The sequence below is a fragment of the Cryptomeria japonica genome, chromosome 1, assembly GCF_030272615.1.
Source record: "Cryptomeria japonica chromosome 1, Sugi_1.0, whole genome shotgun sequence".
Lineage (NCBI taxonomy): Eukaryota > Viridiplantae > Streptophyta > Pinopsida > Cupressales > Cupressaceae > Cryptomeria > Cryptomeria japonica.
This window is the reverse complement of record NC_081405.1, coordinates 347,581,634-347,595,391: the sequence shown is the minus strand read 5'-3', so window position 1 is coordinate 347,595,391 and position 13,758 is coordinate 347,581,634. Positions and strand designations below refer to the sequence as shown.

Here is a 13,758-nt window from a genome sequence, read left to right as displayed (position 1 = left end):
AAATGTCATCATACAATATAAAAAATTATAATAATTCAGTTTTCTACAAATACAACGATATATAACACTTAGATTTATTGTTCGGGAACAAACAATGTTCAATAACGACCACATCTCAATTCTACATTTTCTCGGTCACCAGGTTAAATCGTTCATTTAAAAAAAGTATAAAATACACAGCTAGAAAATGTGTGAGAAAACTGAACAGGAAACCAATTGAATAGAAATCCATTTTAATTGAGAGTTAGGGGTAACTTTCAAAACTGGGACTCTTCTAAGCGTGTTAAAATCCTTACTGGATGGTGGACGATGAGTTTTGATTTTTTAATGTTCTTTCCTGATTTGGGCAGATGTCTGTTGTAGGCCAGAATTGGTACTTTCTATAACCAGGTATGGGAAGATGATGAGCCCACATTTTCCATCGCCGGTAATATTTGAATAATTAGAACATAGCTTCGCCCGGCTTAAATTTCTTTCGAGCCTTGCATTTCTTGATTTATTGTAGCCTCCATAAAGAGTCTCTTCTTCAGTAGATCGTAAGCGATGCTGCTTGTAATGCATCTCTTCGCAAGCATTTTGTCTATCAACTTTATAGAATCATCGAGGCTGCAATCTTTGCAGAGTGAATGAAATAAGATACTACGAGTACAAATATCAGGCCTAATCCCCTTTCCAAGCAGCTTTTTGAGAAGATCAATAGCTTCGTCTATCCCCCCTCGCTTTAATACTGCATGGATCAAAGCATTATATGTAGTTACACTTGGAACACAGTTTCTCATAGTCATTTCATCCAGAAGCCTTCTTGCCTCTTTGCACTTTCCTATATCACACAGGCCTGATATTAGAGTATTATATGTAAAAACATCAGGTTTGAAGCCCTCCTCCACCATCTTCTCAAGTAGGTCTGCTGCCTTGCCTGCCTCTCTGGCTATACAGAATCCCTTTATAATTGTGTTGATAGTCACAATATCAGGGCAGAGACCAGATCTAGACATCTCCTCCAGAAGTCTGGTGGCCTCCGACACCCAGCCCCTCCTGCAGAACCCATTGATTAGTATATTGAAAGTCGTAGTATCCGGGCACAACCCAATTTCACTCATCTCCTCCAGAATTCTGGTGGCCATCTCCACCCTACCACGCTTGCAGTGCCAATGTAGCAAATTATTGTAATCTACGTTTCTAGGAACCCGTCCATTTGAGTTCATTTCCTTAACTACTTCCAAGGCCCCTTTCACCAAATCCTGCTTTAAAAACATTCTTATAAGCATTGAATATGTTTCTTGACTAATAGTCAAATCATGGTCTGACGCCATCTGCTTCAACAAACGCAATGCAGGACCCATTTGGTCAGTCCTGCACAAGCCTGATATTAGAGTAGTATATGTGACAACGTCAGGTTTGAAGCCCTTCTCCACCATTCCTTCAAGCAAATGGGCGGCCTTTTCTCCCTCTTTGGCTTTGCAGAAGTAACTGGTGATGGTATTGAAAGTCACAATACTAGGGGATAAACCAGTTGCGCACATCTCCTCCAGAAGTATGACGGCCTCATCCAATCGGCCCTGCTCGAAGAACCCATTGACAATCGTATTGAAAGTATCAAAATTAGGGCAGAAGCCACTTTCACATTTCGCCTCCAGAAGCATGATGGCATCCTCCACCCTACCCGTCTGGCATAAGGCGAATAGCATGGTGCTGGGAATGTCCCCATTTGAGTCCCATATCTTCCAATTTTCCAAGGCCTCGTCAATCCCATAATTCTTGTCTAGCCCATTCATAAGAGTTTTATAGGTGACATCATTAGGGACCAACCCATGGTGAGATGACATCCGCTTCAACAAACTCAAGGCAGAATCGAACTTGTTATTGTTGCATAGGGCCTTGATCAATAAATTGAATGTCTCAACATCAGGTTGTACCCCAGCAGAAGTCATTTGTGAATACAGTGGCCCCAACATGTTAAGCTTACTCATATGCACAATCAAATTGAACATAAAATTGTAGCATTTGGTGGTCAGTGGGATGTCAGTTACCTCCATTACTTTCAACACTCGGAGGGCATCGTCCGGCATTTGATGATTGGCGTAGCTATTTATCATTACCAAAAACGCTTCTTCAGTGGGAGGGCTCATCAATCTAAAAACCTCCCGCATTTCCTGGAAACGGCCGCCAAACCCCAGACGGCGGATCATCAATTCGTACGCGTAAGGCGGCAGACTCTGAGTGGACTGTTCCGTCGCCCTTTTGAGGATTCGCAGAGCCTTACAAGAGTCTTTTGTTTTCTTCAGAGCACTCAGTAGGTCGTCTGATGTAGCAATAGGATTTGCTTTCGAATTTGATGTGGTGCTGGGCACTGATGTAGTAAGCCCAGAAATGGAGGACGAATGAAGTGATATAACGAGCTTGGAATGTGATTCAGCGAGTTTCGGATTATTACTGATATGTGGTTGGGTCGAGGACCGCAGAAATGGATTGTGGTGGTGCAGGATTGCGGAAGGCATTTTTGCAGGCTGTGCTCTCAAAACGCTTCTCCCTCATCCGCTACTACTCCCGATACGCTCATCAAAACAATGCAAACAAATAAGTATATATTTAAATCTAGCTAGGGATGAAGGATTGTTGCAATAATAAATTCAGGGACTATACTTTGGAGGGACTATGCTTTGGAGGGCGATTAGTGGATGTGATTATGCATTATTGCTTATTGAAGAGTAGATGTTGATTATACATTATTTCTTATGAATGATCAGATATTAATTCTGTTTATGCATTATATTTTATTAATGATGAAATGTTAATTTTATTTATGTGTTATTGACCATGGACTAACACATTTATTTTATGTGTGAGTTGTACTATGTATCTATATTCATGTATGTGTGGAGTCTGTATGGGGTGCGAGGAGATGATTTTTCATCACTCATTTCGAAGAGACACAGAACGTCACGTGTCTCCTTCATCGGTGTGTCTACCGTGTTTGAATATATGTATGTGTGATTCAGTGATGCAAGAATTGCAGGTGTAATACCCCTACCCTAATCAGACCCTTTTTTTATCTCGTTGACCATGGTTGACTTTTCAATGGCTTATGTGGATGGTTGATTCTTTATGATTGTGATGTTTTATTAAGGTATTGTGCTTTGGAGTGTGATTTGGTGAATATGATTATGCGTTATTGCTTATTGAGGAGTAGATGTTGATTAGGCACTGTTTCTTTGAATGAGTAGATGTTAATTATGCTTATGCATTGTACTTTATAAGTGATGAAATGTTAATTTTAGTTATGTGTTACTAACGATGGACTAACACGTTTATTCATGTGTGAGTTGCACTATGGATATGTTGTCATGTATGTGTGGAAAGTGTATGGGGTGCGAGGAGATGATTTCCCGTCACTAACTTTGATGAAACACAGAAAGTCACGATTCTCCTTCATCGGTGTGTTTACCATGTTTGTATATATATGTATGTGGGGTTCGGTGATGCAAGAATTGCAGGTACAAGGTACCGACTCCACCTGGCTCCACGGGTCTGAGCATACCTAATTAACTCGATGGAAGTGGAGGAGATGGTTTTAAGGCCCTAATGTCATCACTAGCCTTGCTCGATTGTGAGCATTGTCAGTTATGTGTCAACCCTGTCGAATCGCCAAGTAGGCCACCGTTCTACCGTTGGTATGAGGGTCATGTCCTTATTTTGATTAAGTTGAGTTTTGTGTGTTATGCGTTTTGTGAATTTAATTATTATCTTCTTGTGTTAGTTAATGAGTAATTAATTATTAATATTGTATGGTTATTAATAATTAATGTGTGTTGTGTTTATTAAACTGAATTAAGAATAATTAAATTATGAGCACTTTTGTGGTTAATTAGATAATTGATTATTCTTAATTGTTTAGTTAAAGTGATTGTTGAATTATTAGTGGAAATTATATTTATTTATTTTATCGATAAAAGGTCGAGGCCAAAGAATTTTATTAATTTAAAAATAGATAGATTTACATTTACACCTCCATTCGGTGTGGGCACCGGTAGGAAAGAATGGAGGGAAGAAAAACTCCGGTCTAGCCCAGATCCCTCAAGGATCAGAAAAAAATTAAGAATGCGATACAAAATGGAGATACAAGATCAAAAAGGGAACTTGTCCAAAATAATGAAGATTGTATGTAGAAATCCTCTGTGTAAAGTTGAGTAGCAGATTGCCCATCTCTCGGGGTGATGCTGCCATTTGTGGGCGACAATTCTTGCTATTCCTGAAACATAGGGTTAAGCTTGCTCTGCTCCTTATGTTGCACAAAATCTTGAGAAAATCTTTCACTGGAATGTTAGGAAAAGGAAAACCGAACAGGTCAACTTATACAATATGTCATACCTGCCTGGATGGTCACCCTGTTAGGATACACAGCTCAAAATATTAGTCTCAAAAAACTCCAGAAACATAATGCAAGAGTGGTTACCCATCGAAGAGCATAAATTCAATAAATATTAATGAGGCAAATTCCATAAATATTCCTGCAAAGAGATCGCGGGGAGCTACCATCTTAAAGAATATGGTTTGAGAGCCTTCCAGGCACTAATTGAGTGTCATGGGAAAGCTTTAAGTGAGATAAAATTTTATCAGGTCGACCCTTAATCTAATAATATGATGCTGGAGATTACTGGGAAGAAAGAGGAAAATTGACATATGCATCTGAGACTGATTTAACTTAAAATTGAGAGAACGAGTAGGAAAATAGGAAACTATATATGAATATGAATATATAAATGTGAGTCTGAAAAAAATCCTAATATATAATGTGAATGATGATAAATATATAGAGAAATATAAATACATATATATATATATATATATATATATATATATATATATAGCGACCATGGGGGGCCTAGAAACCCTGAAGGTGGTTGGGGTCAATCATACACAGGGAAGAGGATGACGCACAGCATATACACAGCTTAACAAAATTACGAAGCTAAGTTAAAGCAACCTAGAGACATTAAAGTCTGAAAGCTTCTTAAGAACAAAACAAGAGATAAAACATCAAGAATATAGAGGACCGAAAAGGTAAAATAGAGATGAGGATAGCTAGGTAAGTGTTATTCCTAAAAGAAGGCAATATCTACATAAATAATAATACCTATATATCCATGATCGCATATATTCGGGAGTGAGATATGCCAGCACGTTTATATACCTATGCTTATTAATGTAAGGTATTGCCTCCTTCTAGTCTTAAAGCTTATCCTAGTAGAGTGACAAGACTAAAAAAGCTAAATTTAGGAGTTTAAAGGAAGATAAGTGATGCCACCTGTTGAGCATCAAATTTGAATGATTATCTGTGGAGTAGCTCCCTATTTTAAAAAGAAATCATCACTTTCATTAATACCATGGTGGCCCACAAGTCATCAAGCGGGTGTAATAGCATCATATTAAGATATCCGGGTTCAAATAATATCGATGAGACCCAACGATGTCTCATTGATATAGAAGGTCCATCAAAGAAAGGAAGGGTCGATGAACTTCAGAAAAGACTCATCGAAGACAGTAATTCCATCGACAAAAGATATCTAGGAAAGCGGAGATGGTTTTCATCGATGGGAAAAGGTCTTCGAGGAGATAATACCATCGGTGCAACATAACTCACCGAAAGGAATGTTCTCATCGAAAGAATAATCAGACAAAAGGAAGCTACATCGATAAAAGATATTGATGAGGAAATAGGTTTCAAGGAAGCTAAAAGGCATGCCTCCGATACGCATGGTTTCACCGATGCGACTTTATCGGTGGAAGATGACAAGGGAAGATAAAGAAAGGATTCGGTGAGACAATAGATCCATTCATCGACAGGGCATGATGATTTCGATGGAAGAAGTGATTCGGTGGAAAAATAAAAGAGGTCACCGAGGCCCGAGGTTTCTTCGACATAAAAACCCAATGGATATCAGATAGGTATCGGTGAGGAAACAACCATAGTTAGGCTCAATCTGACCATGGATTGAGCCTAACTACCTGAGTTAAAGTCAGGGAGAACAAATATATGCCCACATATTTAAACTGAATGTTTGTCTGAGTATCTATACGGAAATACAAGGGGCAGGAAGAGGAATAAATAAGGGGGTTAAAACAGAGTCTGGGCAAGAGAAACATAAGGGGATGAAAGGAGAAACATGCTAATGACCACTTAGGACACGAAAACAAAAGAGGGGGTTGCCTTAAGGTGGCACCGATAGGAGATTGATGCCATCGGCTCCCAAGTTGGCCAACTCATCTGCTCTTTTATTGCCCTCCCTATAAATATGATTGACTGTGAACCTATCAAAATCTCTGCATAAGTCAAGAGCTTTTGACAGCAAAGTTTTAGTCTCCAATTAGGCATACTACCTTTCCTCAGAGCATTGACAATTATAGTCGAATCTCCTTCAATTTCCAAGTTCTTAACTCCTAGTTTCCTGCATAAACGCAAACCCTCCACCATGGCCATAAGTTCTGCCCAATTGTTGGTGTTGATGCCACCCGGAGAGGCAAGGGTTGCTATTTCCTTGCCTTGAACAACACAACCTATCCTTGCTTGCCCTGGGTTGCCACAGGATGCCCCATCAAAGTTTTACTTCACCCAGCCTTCACCTGGGGGCTGCCATCTGCATGCATCCCTTGATCGAAGACTTGCAATAGGACCATCTACTACAAAGGGAGGAAAGGATAAGCCTTCCCAACGTTTTATCATTTTTTCATCCCAATAAGTGACAGAGGCATTCTTCAATGTGCCTGATGACAGTCGGTTGTTCATGAGCTCAGTGATAGATGACTCTATCCTGTTAATGATTCTGGGAACCTCTAGTTTTTCATTCTTAAAGAGAAATCTATTTCTCTCCTTCCATAGTTCCCACATAATGGAAGAAGGAAGAGTTATCCATAAACCTTCAAAGAGACAGCCACGCTTGAGGAGAGGCCATGCCTTGAGCATTCCAAAGATGGTGTGGGGGAAGGCCGTAGACCATTCAAGTTTGTTGGTGAACCAGATCCAACATTTGTGAGCAAAGGGGCAGTTAAGGAGGATATGATTGGTGTCTTCCTTGTCTGCCTCACAAAGAGGACATCTACTAGGGCCCTCATACCCCATTCTTCTGAATTTGTCCGCAGTTAGGAGCTTGTTCTGAACCGCAAGCCAGGAGAAGATACCTGCCTTAGGCAGACAGTATTTATCCCAGCAAAGTTTCAAGGGAAGCTCAGTCATAGGTCTTAAAAATGATTTGGAGATGAAAGAGTACCCATCCTTGGAGTTGTATTCTCCTCTTAGGGAGCCATCCCAGACGAGCTTGTCCTTATTCTGACCTAAGGCGATGTTCCTTGATTTAAGAATTGCCATAAGTTTTTGTTTATCCCTTACCGGGATATCCTCATCTTCCTTCTCGATCCACTGCCAACCAGCCCCATCCTCTGAGGGGGAGAAATAGTTGTTTAACAGGGGACCTCTATGAGATTCAAAAAGGATATGAGTAGCACCAAAGTCATGGATATTATCAATAGCCTTATATCCACCCCATGAATCCAACCAGAAAAGAGCTTTATCCCCGGACTCCAGGTTCCAAGTAATTCTATCAGAGATAATCCTCCTGCAGCCTAACATAAAATTCCATAGGCAGGACCCTCCGGGAGGGTTGGTTTCTCTAAAGATTTGGATAGGATTCCCTCCATTAAGGTATTTGTGGTGTAGCAAGCGAGCCCATTTGAGGTGGGGGGTTCTGAACATCCTCCAGACCAACTTGGCACCCAAGGCTTTGCCCTGATCATGAAGATTTTTAATGCCAACTCCTCCTTCTTCTTTAGGTTTGCATATCTTGTCCTAGGATATGAGTGATATTTTACGATTGTCATTAGCACCTTGCCAAAAGAAAGTCCTGAGATGCTTGTTGAGCTCTGCAAGTTTAGAAGAAGATAAATGTTGACAGGAGAGCTGGTAAATCATCATAGCTGACAAGACCGATCTAACCAAGGTTGCTCTACTTGCAGATGAGAGCCATTTTCCTTTCCAAGTGTTAATCCTAGACTTGATTTTATCCACCAAGTTGTCCCATAATTTTGAGGGTCTTCTACCCTTGTCAAGGGGAATGCCTAGGTATTTGCAAGGAAGAGTTCCTTCACTAATCTCTAGGACATTGCCGACCACTTTTCCTAAGGAGGGGTCTATGTTGAACATGAAAATTGCAGACTTGGCCAGATTCACCTCTTGACCCGAGGCTAGCATATAGGAATTAAGGATGCCTTTGAAGGCACTCCCTTCCCTTACACTTCCCTGCCTAAAAAGCATCGTGTTGTCGACAAATTGTTGGTGCGTAAAGGGAGGGAGGCCACTGGTAATGGGGATTCCTTGGATCCCACCTTCCTCTTTGGCCTTAGAGATGGATCTACCTAGGGCTTCAACAATGATGATGAAGAGGAAGGGGGACATAGGATCTCCTTGCCTGAGCCCTCTTGAGCTGCTGAAGAAACCTTCTGGGGAACCATTAACCAAGATCGAGAATTTGGGGGTGGATAGACATTCAAAGATTAGGTTGATCCAGGATTTGGAAAATCCAAAGGCCTCCAAGCATTTGCACAGGAAGCGCCAATCAACTTTTTCGTAAGCTTTGCTTATGTCTAATTTGACTAGCATACTTGGGGCCCTATTGAGCTGGATCGAATGAATGGCCTCTTGGGCTATAATAACCCCATCATAGATTGATCTATCTGCTACGAAGCCGGTTTTTTCTTCACTAATGATAATGGGGAGAAGATTCTGGAGTTTGGCTGCTAGGGTTTTGGTTAAGAGTTTGTACAAAGTGTTGCAAAGGGCTATTGGTCTGAAGTCATTAAAGCTTTCAGGATTCTCTTTTTTGGGGATGAGAGCTAAGAAGGTATTGTTGATTTCTTTGAGAATCTTACTAGAGTTCCTAATACCTTCTAAGGCATCTATGATCTCTATCCCCATAAAACCCCAACATTCTTGGAAAAAGTTAGTGGGAAAGCCATCCAGGCCCGAGGCCTTGTCGAGATTCATCTTCATAAGGACAAATTTAACCTCCTCCATAGAGAATTTCTTTGATAGGATTTTGTTGTGGTCATCGTTAATGAGTTTTGGAAGATTCTTGATAATATTGAGTTGGCCCCTGAGGTTGGAGCCTTCAATATTGTTTAAGATTTTATCAAAAAACCTTGCTACCTCAGAGGCAACATCATCTGGTTCAGACAGGATGGAACCCTGGCAATTCTTAATTTTAGAAATTCGATTGACCCATCGCCTCTGCTTAGTACTACTGTGGAAAAACTTAGTATTTCGGTCCCCATCACTCAACCAAGTCTCCCTCAATTTTTGTTTCCAAAAGATCTCTTCATTTGAGAGTGTCTTTTCATATTCAAAGAGTAGAGCCTTTTCTTTGAGGAAGAGATGTCCATCCATCCCCTTCTCAACAACCTCAATGTTAACATTCTTAAGATCATTTTCTATTAGGAGTTTTTTATTGAAAATATTTCCAAAATTAGTCCTTTTCCATTCTAAGAGCTTCCTTTTGATAAGCTTTAACTTGCTTGTGATAATAAACATCTTCGAACCAGAGAAAACAGAGCTTCTCCACTAGTTCTCAATTAAGTTTAAAAAGTTATCATCTCTAAACCACATGCTCTCAAATTTGAAGGGACATTTTTTAGGGGAGCGGTCAGATAATAAGATTAGTTGGAGTGGGAAATGGTCAGATCCTGGTAAAGGGAGGGGTTATGCATTCAGGGTAAAGTTAAGCTCTGAGAGCCCTCCATGGATAAAGAACCTATCTAATTTCTCAGCAATGTTACAGAAACCAAGCCTTCTATTGTTCCAAGTGAAGGCATTATCTACCGTCTGGATTTCCAATAGGGAGTTCCTATTGATCCAATGATTGAAATCTACAGCCGTTGGAGGAAGTTTGTTGCTACCTCCTCTTTTGTCTGCTACCTTAGTGATAGCATTGAAATCTCCCCCAATGATGCATACATCATTTGGAAAACTTCTGAGGAAAGACTCCAGTTCCACCCACACCCTAGTCTTATCCCTATTTTGGATAGGACCGTAAACGTTGATCAATTTGAATCTTAGGTTATTTTTATAACTTACTACTTCTCCTCCCATCCAATTTTGTTTAATCTCTAAAGGTGTAAACGAGATGAATCTAGAGTCCCAAATGATGGCTAAGCCCCCTGAGGCCCCTATAGCAAGGGAGTGCTTTAGCTGTCTAACGCCTAGTTTTTTCTCAAAAAGAGCTATCTCAGAGGAGTTCATTTTGGTTTCTTGGATTAACATTATATCTGGTTTAGAATCAGAGATGCAACACTTTAAGATGTGTTGTTTGTTAGGGGCATTCAGACCCCTAACATTCCATGTTATGATTTTCATGGCTCTATGGGGAGGAACTTACCCTCCCTTGCATTAAAAAGATTAGATATTTTAGACTGGCCCCTTGCTTCTCCATCCTTTGATCTTAGTTTAGCAAGGGATCTCCTGCCTCTTTTCTTACTGATTTTAGCATAGTCAAGAGAATCTTTACTTCTTTTAGAGCTGAGAATGTCTAGAGTGTTTGGGTTATCATTTTCTAAGTTGTCTAATGCTATAAAAAGTTCATCTGTTTCTAAGTCGACTCTGGCAATATCCATTAGATTTTTGACATAGAGATCCCTTTGTCTTTCTAGTTCCTCATCATCACAAATTTCATCAACCAATTGATCCATAAGGTCGTTTACTACTTCTTCCCCTACAAATTTGGCAATGATGTTAACTTCCCTAGCAACTCGATCACTCTCAGATTCTACAATTGAATCTGAAACAACCATCAAAGATAGAGGATGGACCTCTTACACCTCAAAGGTCTCCAATCTTGAGACTTGAGAGATTGGTTGACCCTACACAGGTGCCATTCCTGGATTCAGGGGAGGCCTATCCCTCTCTGATTTCTCAGAGGAGGAGGCGAGTTCCATTAAAGGGGAAGACCTCAAAGGACTTAGCCTCTCTAGTGGGATGAAAGAGCTAGATGATGGCAAATTAGTTAGTCCGGGCTGCTCTTTCTGAGGGAGCACCTCACTAATTTCACCTTCTTCCAGGTCTCGATCCCAAAGTAATGAGTCAACTATAGGTGGATTAATAGTTGGCAATGGAGGAAGAGGTGGGCGAGATATCTTAGCAGGGGAGCTGTGAGGACATAAGTCTATGGTGAGATGATTAGAGTTGATATTAAACTTATAGCCTTCGAAGGTAAAACCCCCTCCTTCCACAAATCTAAATGGGGTGCCATTAGATTTGAGGACCGATTTAGAGAAAGGTTTCTCAAAGGGGATTTTCCTCGGCGTAGACTCTTCGAAAGAACCATTATAAAAGGGCAGTTCTAGGGTTAAGCATAAATTGTTGCATTTCATTGTTATGGGCTTTAAAGATTTAATGTTAATATTCATATTAACAATCAAAAGTTGGTTAAAGAAGCTTAGGGCTGATTTTTTAACTTCTATGCCTATTTTGTTACCTATTATTCTTAAGAACTCATTATTTCATAATTCTACAGGGAATTGATCAAGTGAAATTGCTTTGTTAACCATGCAGGAATTAAATTGAGATGGAAGAAAGAGGGGTTGCCATTCCCAACAATCAAACCCTAGACCTTTGAATGTTAATATGTCCCCGTTTAGCAAAGAATTTCTCAAACTCTGATTACCAAATTCAATAGCTAAGAAATTATTAGGAAGTATATCAATTTTTACCTGGTTATTGAGAGAAGCTGACACCCAATTAGCAATTTGATCAGACGGGATCCCCCAGCCTTTCCATCGAGCAAAGATCATTTGGTCGTTGTAATGCATTTGATACCTGATCTTAGTATGGGTATCAATTTCAATGACCAGCCCATTAGGATTAACTGGAGGATTTGAAGGTGAATTCGGCTTAGGATGCTTAGCCTTCTTTAAATTTTGATTATTCATGAAAGAGTGACGACCTGTGGATACCATTTTCTTTGATAATTTACCCAAGGACCTTCGAGGAGGAAAAATATGGAGAGCAGAGGATATCTTTAACTGGTTAGGTTTTACGAAACCCTCCTCCTGACAATGATTGGAATTTCGCTTGAGGTAGTTTGGTTGCCCTAATGCTCTGTTGTTTCTGCGGCTCACCAAAAGCCAATCCCGATCCCAACCCTTGCAAAGAGGAGGGGGAGCCCTAACCGTATTAGCCATAAAATATTTAGTTTTTGCAAAGAAGGCTTCTTGATCGTGGGTTCGTGATATAACCTTGTCAGGTTTCTCAGTCCCAGAGATATTAGCCAAAACAGCGAACCGATTTACAAAGCCTCTGTAAATTCCTTGCTACGGGTAAGAATGCTCGAAAAAGAGTGTCGATGCAATGCATCGATTTTTCATTCGTAGAGACATTTTTTCGCTTTTTACTATCAATTTATAGTTATTAGTGGAAATTATATTATGTCTTGGGTATTTTTATTTTTTTTTAAAGAGAGAGAAAGAAAATTAATTTTTACTTACTAGTTATTAAAATATCTATTGGCTTTTGTGTTAAAAAAAATAATAAATTTTTAAATATGTCATGCAAATATTTTAAATAAAGTTAGATTTTCAAATTTTCATGAAAAGTGAATTTGTGCCCTAAAAGAGATTTTTGGGTGAAATTTTTATATAATTTGGAAATTATGGAAAAAGGGGGATTATTTTCTCATTCTGGAGAAATTCTTCCTCTTTGTTGGTGATTGGGGTTTTGGTGAAAGCTCTGGCATTTTTAGGAGGATTGGGAGCTCTTCTCAAATTTCTCTTCTAAGAAAGCTATGGAAGGTTGGAATTTTAAAACCTCTGTTTGTTTATTTCTGTTTGTTTGCTAGTTGTTTTTCTGTGTTCCCTCTCTGTTTGGGAAGAAAGAATGAATGGAGAAATCTGGGTATCATATCATATGTTGTTCTTACCGTCTTTTGTTTTGTTTTTTGTTTTTTTGGGTGTTTTGTGAATTTGGAAATGGGGGTTTTAGTTTTCCCAATTTTGGGAGTAGAAGAAATGGGGGTTTGTTGTTTATCCAGCTTGTGTTGTGAGTTTGTTTAAAAAAAATTGGTTGAAAGGCCAGATTGAAAATAAGTTTTTAATAAATTTTAATAACCTTCAGGAAAACAATTCAATTTAATGAAATTGTCGTTGTGGGTTTTATCCTACCATTTTATTTTGCCTGGGCAGAGGATTTATCAAAAGAATTTGATGATTTTGTTATTTTAATTACATATATTGTCTGGTTTTATAAATGTTTGTTAAATTCACAGATAAAAAGAGTTTTTGAAAAAGTTTATAAAAAAAGTTATTAAAAAATATCTTTGTTGAATTTCATAGAGAAGAGTTTTAAAAAAAATTATTGTGTGGGGGGGCGTGGAGCCCAAACCAAATGCTATGGGGAGAGGGCACCCACAGTTGTGGTTCCTCTCTACCTACAGTTGTGGGGAGAGCCACCACTGCTACATGGTGTCCCCTCACCACAATCGTGGGGGGGAGCTTTCCACAGCTATGGAGGCTCCTCACCCCACTCCATAGAAGGAGCTTTCCACAGTCATGGAAGCCCCTTCCTCCATGCTGTGGATTGGGGGGTAAATCCCTCCCCAGCCTAGGGCGATGTTCATGTAGCCGGCAAAAAAAAAAGTTGTAGTTCATTTTTTTATTTGACTATTAAAATATTAATTTCAGGCAGTATGTTATTTGGTATTTGATTAATTCAACATATATGTA

The 13,758-nt window shown here is 39.5% G+C and overlaps 1 protein-coding gene across 1 annotated transcript; it reads right to left on the bottom strand.

Moving 5' to 3' along the window:
- Window positions 1–464: 464 nt before the first annotated feature.
- On the bottom strand, window positions 465–2,498 carry LOC131036302 (pentatricopeptide repeat-containing protein At5g64320, mitochondrial). The gene has a single exon (XM_057968159.2). The coding sequence runs from the start codon at window positions 2,496–2,498 to the stop codon at window positions 465–467; it is 2,034 nt and encodes a 677-aa protein (XP_057824142.2).
- Between the last annotated feature and the right edge of the window lie 11,260 nt (window positions 2,499–13,758).

Bases quoted from the DNA above. Each gene is read 5' to 3' on its own strand.
- LOC131036302 (XM_057968159.2), bottom strand. From the start codon at position 2,498: ATGCCTTCCGCAATCCTGCACCACCACAATCCATTTCTGCGGTCCTCG.